This window comes from Anolis sagrei, chromosome 2 (genome assembly GCF_037176765.1).
Source record: "Anolis sagrei isolate rAnoSag1 chromosome 2, rAnoSag1.mat, whole genome shotgun sequence".
Lineage (NCBI taxonomy): Eukaryota > Metazoa > Chordata > Lepidosauria > Squamata > Dactyloidae > Anolis > Anolis sagrei.
Genome location: NC_090022.1, coordinates 84,160,497 through 84,172,914, shown reverse-complemented (window position 1 = coordinate 84,172,914; position 12,418 = coordinate 84,160,497). Strand labels below are relative to the sequence as shown.

Genomic DNA, 12,418 nt, shown 5'->3' with positions numbered 1-12,418 from the left:
ACTCCTGCTCGAAGTACACTATGACCCCCTTATCCATATATTCAATATCTACAGTTTCACTTGCCCACACTCCAAAAAACAACTTGCACCTCAAAATTGTTTATGAGTCTCTCTAGATCCTTCAATTCAATTCTATGGTATGCTTCTGGCCCAAGAATAGTCAAAATATAGGCTTCCCTTTATCAACAATTTCAGTTATACATGTGTGTGTGTCTTGGAATGTATCTGCTGCAGATATGGTGTTCATATTGTAGACTATTTTCCCAATATCATCATTACCATCATCACCATTTTACTGCTGTTCTTTTTTTTTTTGTTCTATTATAACACACACAATTATAATTTGGAGCACACCATTTAAGAAGCAGTGCTTTAGGGAACATTTAAAACTTTGGAGGTATGATAAAACGTTGACATCCTCCAGGAGTTTGATGTGATAGAATCAGCAAGAGGAGCATCACATGAAGCAGCCGATCAGGTATGGTGGACTCTCAGGTATCAGACAATGAGGAAAATGTGTCCAAGACTGAAAATATTAGAATGTGCACTTCATCCCATAAAATGTAGGCATGGCTTCAGAAAAACCTAGTGTTTCTTGTATTGTCAAAGACTTTTATGGCTGGAATCACTGGGTTGCTGTAAATTTTTCAGGCTGTATGGCCATATTCCAGAAGCATTCTCTCCTGACGTTTCACCTGCATCTATGGCAGGCATCCTCAGATTTATGAGGTCTGTTGGAAACTAGGAAAATTGGGTTTATTTATCTGTGGAATGTCCAGGGTAGCAGAAATAACTCTTGTCTGTTGGAGGTAGGTGTGAATGTTTCAATTAGCCACCTTGATTAGCATTTAATGACCTAGCAGTTTTCAAGGTGTGGCTTCTTATGCCTGGGGGAAAGACAAGAGTTCTTTCTCCCACCCTGGACATTACACAGATATAAAAACCCAATGTTCCTAGTTTCAAACAGACCTCACAACCTCTGAGGATGCCTGTCATAAATGCAGTGAAATGGCAGGAGAGAATGTTTCTGGAACATGGCCAGGCAGCCTAAAAAACTTACAGCAACCTAATGTTTCTTGATTTGCACAAGGCACAGAGAACAAGATTCATGGTTAGTTTAACGGCAGATGGGCAAGGCTGGTTTATCAATGGTGCAAATATATACTCTACAATATTTCTCAGAGGAAAACTGAAACAAATATACAAGATTATACAATACCTCCCTCCTAAGCTGGGTTCATTGAGAATAAAATATTTTTACACTTTGAACTCAGTTTGCATTAATGGAAGCAACGAAGTACAAAGAGGGGACAATTAGTGGAAAAAGAGAGAGAAACTGGGACATTTAAAATGCATCTAAAAGTGGAATGATGGAAGATCAATGAGGACTGAATAAATGTTTCTGGTAAGGTGGGGATGGGGGTGGGTGGTTGTAGTACTATCTCTAGCAACCCTTCACAAAGGCTGGCAGCATTTATCACCCAGTTTAGTTCTGTTTTCCAATTATAGAGGAAATGAAGAAGTGGGTGCAGAAGTTGGATTAACTTTGGTTATATCAGCAGGGGCATACTCAGGGGTGGGGAAGGGGGATAACCAGAGCCCAGTCCTTTGGGTCTGAAAGAGATTAGCTCTTGTCAGACAAAGGGCAACATTGCAAAACCTGATCCACCACAGAATGAAGCTGACACTCCAATCCAAGTGGGGAGTTCTTGGAATTGCTTTAGGGCTCCTAACCTGACCACTTGCAGTTTGTTCATATCCCACAATTGACTTGTTAAAGCAGAAAAACATACACCTAGATTAACAGAACCATGAGTGCGAACTACTGACATCAATCCCTGTTTTCCTTACCTCAACCTACATGAGTATTGCCTCTCAGTAGACTTTTCAAACAGCATAAGAAACAAAAAACAACAGCATAAGTTGTTTTATTATGTACCTATTGTTACCTGGAAAGCATTTCAAACAGCTGTGTGAATTAAAGCTTTAAGTTCCCCAGGCCCTGGGCTACGTGCTTTGGTTACTGCTTGGCTGTCTGATGTCTGCTGTTTGAACTGAAGCCACCTCTGGTTTTTCTTTTTGTCTGCATTATATTTCTCGCTATTTGTTTTGTTCCTCAGAAACCAGCATGGCACCTGCGACATGAGCCAGGTGTCCCAGTGGGATGTGCCTCTGTGCATTTTGTGATTGCGCTGCCAGGCATCAGTGAGCCAGAATGTGCAAACATAAGTGAGTTCACATAAAGGTAGCTTTTAGGATTGCGTGTGAGTGTGTATTTACTCTTTGTCATTAGCCTACACCTAACAAGAACATGACATGTTCTTAGTTTCATTCTTTTACAGAGGTGTTAAGAAGGCAGATTTGGGGGTAGCCAAAGTGGATGATTTCCAGATGAAAACATGTTCAGTTATTCTATCTTGCATAAAAATTAATCAGAAATCCAATGGCCCAAAAGTTACTGTGCTGAGAAATAGCAGAGAAACAGCCAGATTGGTCTGATTTTCAGTGTGTGCTTTTCCCTCCCTTGTTCAAAAATAAATAAATAATTCCATTCTCCTGAAAACAAAGTGATCTAGATTATCTTTCAGACTTTAATATCCCAGTACAGAGAAGATTCCTTTGTACATTCTCAACCTGTGTCACATTTTCAAAGTGCTAGTTTTGAAGTCTTGGCTCTGCCTTTTCCCTTATTCTGCTCTAGTTTTCCCTGTTTATAGGTTTTCCCAATAGTGTAGATACCTTCCTTTCTATTAGTTTTTGGGTGGAGCATAAAAACCCCCTAGATGCTAGCCTTAGTAGGTCTATTTCATTTGCCTGTACAGAGCTCTCTTGCTAGACTCCTTTCTGTGCAGCATAGCTACAGTGAACAGAGGCTTGGGCATTGTCTGGTAATCCTAGGCCCAAGCAATAAAAGAAAAACAGGCATCTTTAGCACCTGCATTCAACAGTATTCTTATACCAGCACTCCCAGAGACAACAGAAGCTTTTGACCAGCTTAAGCTTCACAAGAAAGAAAATTGAGACAGCTTATAAGCAACAGCTTGTAAGCCATCGCTTTGCACCAAAGGTAGAAGACTCTAGAGAGATGACTGCAGCCAGCACAATCTCCTTTTGTAATGTATTGTTTTAAGTTGTCTTATAATAGTCCTGGGTGTGGTTAACCCTTTATTCATAATGTTTTCAGTAAACTCATTTGGTTATCTTTTCACCTTGCCTAAAGTGCCCCTGTGTGTTAAGGGTCTGAATTGTAACAGAGGTATACAGATAGCCCCTGAGTAAAGCCAGACACTATCGTTTTCCCCAAAGGCTTGGGCGTGCTATCACACTAGTGTTGGATAGGATGGAGTGGGTTTAGTCTTATCCTCTTTTTTCTGTAATCACTCTGACATTATGCAAATTTACAAAGCAATAATGAATATTTAGAATTTCAGAACAATTTAGGCACAATATGCATTAAGTGATCTTGAATGTTGAACCTGATATACGTTTATCTAGCAGTTCTCTCCTATGACTCTCAAGGGAGTCAGGGTTCATAGAATCATAGAATAATACAGTTGGAAGAGACCCCAGAGGCCATCTAGTCCAACTCTTTGCCATGCAGGTTCAAATCTCTGCTCAACCATGGAAACCCACTGAGTAACCTGCTGCAAGTCACACACTTTCAGCCTCAGAGAAAGGAAATTAGAAAATCACTCTGACAAAACCTTGTCAAAAGATTCTCATGATAGCTTTGCCTTAGGCTGTCAACATCTAGAAATTATTTGAACAGCAACAGTAACAGCCCCATTGAATGCAATAGGGTTTACTTCTAGGTATACATGAATTATATTTTCAAAATGCAAGAAGTACTTTGCTGGACCAGGCAGATGTTTGATGCATAATCTGGTTTATTTTAAGGAAGGTATAACATGGTTCATCAACATACAGCAATCTCCCTTCTGTCCATTCCTTTTTAGAACAGTAACTATTTTTAAAAATATTGGTACAATGGGTAAGTCCAGCACAATGATCAGCCTTGTCCATAGGCACGTTGACTTCCACTGCATAGTCCCTTGATTCAATGCTTGAAAGATGACAAAATCAAAGGTGATTTGAAATTCATGCTGAGGAATGCTAAATAATGTGACTCAGCTCTAGTATTATTTAATACATCATGTGCAAGACTGACTAGTGGTTCTAGTTTTTTTGTATGTGTTTAACCACTCTGTTGATTTGTCACCACTAAGACTATTTAGATACTGCTAACATTCTCTTCATTATAGTCCTATGCATATGTTTTGAGGCAAAGAAAAGTTAAATTCAAACGAAACTGATACATGTACATTTGCAATTGATGTCTGAAGCTGCTAACTTTTTCAGATGGTAAAATCCCACATGCTTTTTTTATGTGCCATTTTCTACTACTGCTTGCATTGAGACTGAACCTGTGCCAACAACTTCAATAGAGGAAAGGGAAAGCATGTGGCTTTAAAGAATTCTAATTTAAAAACCAAGGAAACACAAAACGACAGCTTACTGCTGAAAGAGAATGAAATAGTCTTGCCAATATATATGGAATGTTTAGAAACATGGTTGGATCATATAGAAAGCTTAGCAAACACCATGTCTTATTTTTCACAATAGCCAATTAGAAGTATTTGAAATGATGCTGCCCAATTCTCCATCCTAGCATCCTTTGAGAAATACACCTCTTGTCTTCTTTAGCCAGGATGCCTGATAGTTATTGGGAATAATAGAACAGTGCAACACATTTGGAATACATGAAGTTAGGAAAGGCTGTGCTACATGAATAGTATTATGGAAGAAACTTGTACCTCATCTGCACCCATTCCTTGAGAAGCCAGATCTGGTCATGGTGGTACATGCCTTAGTTACATCCTGTCTGGATAACAATGACACACTCTACGTGGGGCTGCCTCTGAAGAGTGCTCAGAAACTTCAGCTGGTCCAAAGAACTGCAACCAGGTTGCAAACTGGTGCTGGATACAAGGAGCACACAACTCCCCCTGTTGCAGCAGCTCCACTGGCTGCCAGTCTGTTTCTAGGCACAATTCAGTGCTAGTTATGACCTTTAAAGCTCTAGACAGTTCAGGTCTAGGCTGTTTGGCCGACTGCATTCCCTTGTACAAACCTGCCCAGTCCCTGAGATCTTCAGGAAAGGCTCCTTCCCTCAGTCCCACTTTCATCTCAAGCTCAGTTGGTGGGAAGGAGAGGGGCTTCTCAGTGGCTGCCCCACGACCCTGGAACTCCCTGCCCAGGGAAGCCAGGATGGCCCCCTTCCTGTTGTCATTTTGGCAGCAGGCTAAAAACTTTTTATTCAGGCAGGCTTTTAAAGATGAAGAAGTTCTGTGGTTTTTAACTTTGAATTTGTTTTAATGACTTTTAACTGGGAATTTTAAAATACTAGTTATATTTAATCCTGTTATAATGTGCGTATATTTGTGTATTTTAAAATAGTTATGCTGATGCTTTTATGTTAAGCCGCTTTGAGTCCTCTTTGGGAGAAATAAAGAGGGAAATAAATATAAATATAATAAATAATATGATAGCCGTCTTTTATATATCTGCGAGGATGTCACTTAGGAGATGGAGTGAGTTTGTTTTCTGTTGTTTCAGACCAATGGACTCAAATTATAAGAAAACGTTTCTACCTGAATAATAGGAAAAACTTACTGACTGCAAAAACAATTCAACAGTGGAATGGACTGCTGCAGAAGATGACAGACTTCTCTTCTTTGAAAGTTGTTAGACCAAAGTTGGATGGCCAACTGCCAGGAGTGCTTTGGCTGTATATTTCGGAATGGTAAGGAGTTGGAATAGATAGTCCTTATGGTCCCTTCCAACTCTCTGACTCAATTATTTCTATTCCCCCCCCCCCTTTTTAAAAAATAAACATTTATTAATTCTGGTGAAATCTTGATACATGTAAACTACAAAAAGTTGTCTTTGTTCCTATGTACCTTTACTTTGATTCTGAACTCTGGTGATCATTTCATAGGATTTTCCTGGCAAAATTGTGTTCAGAGGAGTCACCATTGCTTTCTTTTTGTGTGTAACTTTTCAAAGCCACTAGTTGGCTTCTAGGAATTTGTGTGTATTTGAACCCTGATTTTCCAGAGTCCTGCTCCAATACTGAAAACACTAAACCTTGCTGGCTCTTACTATAAAAGGTAATATTTCCCCCCATTATTCCATCCATTTGCACCATATGTTAAAACTAACACTTATGAGTTTGTGCATCATTGTTTTCAGAAATGAATGCTGGCAGTTCATGGTTCATATAAGACCAAAATGTTTCATGTTAGGGCTGCGGAAAACCTACTCTGGCATTCATTGCAGAGTTTTAATGGGTTATATAAAGAAGTTTCAGCACCTTGGATTGTTCTTTTGATGTCTGGAATGAAACATGACAACCACTGGACATCACTACATTGCACCCCACAATAATCAAACTTGCTTCCAATCAGGAGTCTATTCACACTGCACAATTCTAGAGCTTTCATTCCACTTTAACTGACTTTGGAATCCTGGGCTTTATAGTTTGGTTAGAGGCAGCAGCAGAGCTCTCTGGCTACAAACTCTAAAGACCCCTCCCCAAAGTTCAAATCCTAGGATTCCATGGGATGTTGCTATGTCATTTAAAGAGGAATGTAGCATTCCAATTGTGACTGAGCCCCTGGTCAAGTGTATAATATCCACTCCTCTGAAGACCTATGAATGAATTTTCCCCCTTTCTCCTCACCTAATGCTGTACAGGACATTGCCATTTTTGGAGATGCGTAGGAGTTTGTTATCTGTTGTGATTTCATGAAAGTGAGCTCCTTTCTCATTGGCAAAGAACAAGTCTGGCTTCCAGATGGAGTCCAACATAGATGGGTCCAGATCCAGGGCATCATCTGGAAACTCATGGTATGCCAGTCGAGGGTCATTCCATGTCTGTCGCAAGAAAATATTCACTCTGTAATCCTGCATTGAAGAAACAAAACCCATGTTATTGTTGAGTACCCAAAAGAAAAAAGGCCCCAAATGGTAGTGCTAAGTGCAGCAAGGAGGGCAATGAAAAGAAGCTGAGCAGAATGAGCAAAAACTAATATTCAGTCTTTATTACCACTAGGATCATGCCCTTAGTCTGTGAATTTTCCTGCTGGTACTCTTTCTTAGCAAACCATCCTTATTTTTAGCTCTTTAGCCAAGGGGTTTATCACAGGGCAAACAGCTGCAGCCCACAACACCTGCCCCATGCACCATTTTCAGACTATTGTATTGAGAGGGCAGTGCTGTAGTATGCATGACATAATAGAGCTTAGAAAAAGTATTTTTTGGGTATTACAATCTACAGGATTCTCCAGCTGACAGAGTTTGTGTTTATTTCACATTAATTTCATAAAGACTTCAACTTGTAACAAATTGTGCACCTTACATTATATGGCTTAGTCAACTATTGATGAAGGAAACAGCCCACTATCTACCCTATTGTATACATTTGTGTCAGGGCAATTCAATTTTGCCTATAAGAATGAGCTTTACAAAGATTTTTGACCCTACTTAGCCAGCAGAGCAGTGAATGTACAAAACAATGAACACATATTATTGTGGAACATCAGTTTTTTTTAAAAAAAAGATCACAGTCTAAGTCTAGCCAAAACATGTTACTTGAGGCAGAAAACAAGCATCTCTTTCCACACTATGATGGTAAAAATGCAAATAGTACCGAAATAACCAATAATTTGCAGCCTTTTCATAATGCCCGAAGTATGCCACCTGGGGTAACCTTTTCACTGTGCTTAGTAACAAATCTTGGGCTTGGGTTCAAGAGAGAGAAGAAAGAAAGAAAGAAAGAAAGAAAGAAAGAAAGAAAGAAATGCTGCTATGAGAAAGCTTCTTGGTTCATAGGCTCTTTTTGTCCAGTTGCAGAATGAGACAATGCTCCAGTCTTTATGGGCTTGCCCTGTAATTTAACGAACGTTGTTTCACTAGCACCCAGGGGGCTTTTGCTTCATAACCTTCATAACCTCATGTCTTACAGCTCCCTACTCAGACAGCAGAGCAGGGAAAGCCATAGTTTCAGACAAAGGATACTGAAGCTGCCTCCTATTGTCCTATTGTCCAAGGAAAGAGTTTGGTCTGGCCTGTCCTAGAGATACTAAAAAAAAGGTTCCCATCTGCCATCTGTCTCTTTCCTCCTCAGCCTCACAGGAGAAATGAAGGAGGTGGTTTTTTTCATAAACCAAAAGAGGTGACAAAAGCTCAGTCTCTTCCTTCATTTGCATTTTCAATGTGCTCAGAAGAATGGCAGGTCATAAACCATCGTTACTGCTTTTGACCAAATTAATGGTTGTGATGAGGATATATGGTTTTTATTTAGTGCTTTTCTGACTTGGATGACCTGAAACAGTGAGTCAGAAGCTGATAATAAAGTGAAGGTGCACGAAGGAGCCATTATATGTGTGTTTAATGCAAAGTAATACATAACTGTAGACAGATACCAATGATCTTCCCCTTTCTAATGCAAATCAGTGGTCCTTAGAATTACCAGCTTTTCAATATATATACTTTTATTCAACTTGAGGAACATTAAAGCACATTTTGAAAGTGGCTCTGACACAGCTGGGTAGCCCAAGACTAGCAACACACATATAAACCCAAAGCACAGAACAAGATAACAATGGATCACTGCACATGAGCCTTTTACTCCAGATGGTTTGAGAATCAGATCTAGCCCTTAGCTTTAACAAAAAACTTGTCTATCCCAATAAATACTTGATAAATATATACTGAATTACTATAACTTGCTTTCTGTGTGCCTCCATGTGACAATTTTTCAACAACTACAGCTAGTTCAGATTATGGTAGCCAGGATGTCAGCTAAAATGATCTTTTAAACCTAACACCCTCTATGGCTGGATCTACACTGCCATATAATCTGTGTTCAGAAATGGGATTATATGGCAGGGTAGATGAGGCCTTTGTGGGGCCTTTGTTAATGATGGGTTTGAGTTTTTAGAAGTTTGTGCTAGATGACACCCAATAAAAGAGAATTATTTATTTATTTATTTACAGTTCTTATATTCCGCCCTTCTCACCCCGCAGGGGACTCAGGGCGGATTACAGTAACACATATATGGCAAACATTCAATGCCAGTTTGACAAACAACGTTTAACAGATAAATACACCAAGGCTATTTAACTTTTTTTCTTTTCTGGCCGCCAGGGGAGCTGCTGCTTTTCATCGTCCATCAACGACACCGATGAAGTTCTTCTGCATTCCACATTCCCCGGAGTCTTTTTTTTTCTTTATGGCCTCATAAATTAGTTAAATTTAGCCTCCCACACAAGGTGGTACCTTATTTTCCTACTTGACAGATGCAACTGTCTTTCGGGTTGCAAAGGTTGACAACGGGCTACACTATGGCTGGACACCCACTCCAGCCCGGGCTGGCTTCGAACTCATGACCTTTTGGTCGGAGTGATCTTAATGCAGCTGACACTCAGCCAGCTGCGCCACAATCCCGGTGCAGAAGAAACGCAAAAGGAAGGGAGACTAATTGGTTTCTCCCATTCTTATGAATTCACTGCTCCCGAATAAGGTTATGAGGAGGAGATCAACAAATTCAGGAGCTGTCATCTAAAACTTCATTAGATTATAAATCTCTGAGGGTAAATTCTATCTCTTCTTTTACAGTCCCATATAAATAGATAATGCTTTATAAATAATAAATAATAATGAAGTACCAAGCCTGTATCCACAACATTAAAGACTATACTTAAAGCAACCTGATAAGGAGAACTTCAAACCGAGTTGTGTGGGGGAGGGCAACAATATTACTAGGGACAGTACTTTATCAAGGCCTAGACAAAACGACCCAAAGGCTAAAGAGAGAGTTGGGCAAACAGAGCAAGTATCAAGCAGTGAGAGGACAGTAATCTCAAATAACCAGCTAGGAGGAATGTCCCATGGGTTTAGATGTCTCTATACCAGGGCTTCTCAAACTTTTTAGCTGCTGAGCCCTTTTTGAAACAAAAGTTTCTCGTGGAGCCCCAAAAATGTTTTAATATTATATTATATATTATGTCATATATAATGTGTATGTGTGTGTTTGTCTGTCTGTCTGTCTATCTATCTATCTATCTATCTACTTAACAGTATTTCAATGGAAGACCCAGGAGCCATTCAGTCCAACCCCCTTCTGCCATGCATGAAAAGCATAATCAAAGCATTCCCAACAGATGGCTAACCAGCCTTTGTAATGATGATGATGATGATGCATTGTCGAAGGCTTTCATGGCTGGAATCACTGGGTTATTGAAGGTTTTTCCAGGCTAATAATAGCAAAAACCCCAGGGGCCATCCAGTTCAGCTCCCTTCCGCCATGTAGGAAAAGGACAATCAAAGAACCCACCGAAAGGTGAGAGGGAAATTGGGTTTTGGTATCAAGGAAGGTGAGTGGGAAAGGATCTGGGGGAGGGGGGGGGGCATCCCCAGTGCTCCAGACTCACCTCTGCCTCCACCTCCTCAAAGGAAGAAGGAGGAGGAGGAGGAGGAAGAGAAAGGGTTATAAAAAGAAGAAGAGGAGAAAGGGAGAGAAAAAGAGGTAGAAAGAGAGAAGGGAGAAAGAGAAAGAAAAAGAGAGGGGGAAAAGGGACATACGGAAATGGGGAGAAAGAGAGAAAGAGTGTGTGAGAGGAGGAGACAGAAAGAACAAAAGGAGCTCTGTGTTAGCAGAGCCAAGGCTGATTCCTCTGAGAGGTAGGCCTTCTCTTCGGTGGGCTGGATAAATGCTCTCGGCGGACCACATGTGCCCCATCCTAAGAGGTTTTCCTTCTGATAGGACAGTCAGTATTACTGATATTTTTATTATAAGAAGTATGCATTACACCAGCAGTTCTCAAAATGTGCTCCTTCTCCTCCCCCTCCCATCCCCCTTCATCCTCCCTCTCCAAGCTCTCCCTCTTCTTTCCTGCTACAACATGCTTGAAGTCAAAATTTCATTTATTTGTAATTAGAAATAAATATTTCACAATATATAATTGCATATTGTTTTTATGATTAATCACTATGCTTTATGTTCAGTTTGTAACAATGAAAATACATCCTGCATATCAGATATTTACATTACGTTTCATAACACTAGCAAAATAAGATATGTGCAGTGCGCATAGGAATTTGATCATAGTTTTTTTTAAAAAAAACCAAAGTATAGTTTTTTTTTTTAAAAAAACTATACTTTGGCACTCCAATGATCTGAGGGACAGTGAACTGGCCCAGTGTTTAAAAAGTCTGAGGATCCCTGATCTACACTGTAGATTTAATGAAGTTTGGAACCACTTTAACTGCCACAGTTCAATGCTTTGGATTCCTGGGAGCTGTAGTTTGGTAAGGCATTAGCGCTCTTTGGCAGAGAAGGCAAAAATTCCATGACAATGAGCAATAGCAGTTAAAGTGGTGTCAAACTGCATTAATTCTACAATATAGTTATACCATTAGCTATATCTATACAGAACATGGACTGGATTTATCAGTTATGAAGGCAAACTATTCTAACAAGCTTCAGCATTCCTGTTATTGCAGAGTCTTGGTTACTAGGAAGAAGGACTACCCTAAGTCCCATCCTTGAACCAAATTACCTAATGAGGAGCATCTTAAAGAGCAGAAGCGAAGTTGAGAGGAGACATGATCGCCATGTTTAAAGATATAAAAGGTGGTCCTGGAGACTAGGACTCGGAGTAATGGTTTCAAATTACAGGAAAGGAGATTCCACCTGAACTTTAGGAAGAACTTCCTGACCATAAGAGCTGCTCAACAGTGGAACTCTTTGCCTTGGAGTGTGGTGGAAGCATCTTCCTTGGAGGCTTTTGAACAGAAGTTAGATGAACATCTGTCAGGGCTGCTTTGATTGTGTTTTTCCTGCATGGCAGGGGGTTGGACTAGATGGCCTATGTGGTCTCTTCCAATTATATTATTTTATGATAAGAAAGCTAAGATTTTCAGAATATTTTCTCCACCTTGAATTCAGCTCTGCACTTGCACAATACCTTGATAGATTTCACATGAGAGAATGCTAAACAATCATTTTAAGGAGTCAGCTACTCAAACTTCCACATCAGAGTTATCCAAGAAATATATAATAACCTTTTCTAAAAAATCAAACAAAAATGTGACATTCAAGGAAGAATTAATCAGTACTATCAACTCCTCTTGAAATTATTTTAGCAATGGACAGGATAGACAAATTCCCTTCTTTCTCACTTGAGTACTTGTGGCCGTTCTTTGTGAGTGAGTTGTGCAGGTGGAATCATGTTTAGAAACTTTAGTTTAGCTTTAGCAGAGTATTCCTATTCAGCTTCTGGAGCATCCTCACTTGACTCTGTGTTTCTAGCCACATAACTTGGCCACATATGTTTCTGTTCACAAAAAACA

General features: G+C 39.8%; 1 protein-coding gene across 2 annotated transcripts in view; it reads right to left on the bottom strand.

Annotated features, from left to right (window-relative positions):
* The window catches only part of GLRA1 (glycine receptor alpha 1), a 102,384-nt gene that overhangs the window by 18,769 nt on the left and 71,197 nt on the right, over positions 1-12,418 (bottom strand). For both annotated transcript variants that reach the window (XM_060765493.2, XM_060765494.2), the window contains exon 4: positions 6,743-6,966. In XM_060765493.2, coding sequence (XP_060621476.1) covers positions 6,743-6,966 — 224 coding nt within the window. The remainder of the gene's footprint in view (positions 1-6,742; positions 6,967-12,418) is intronic.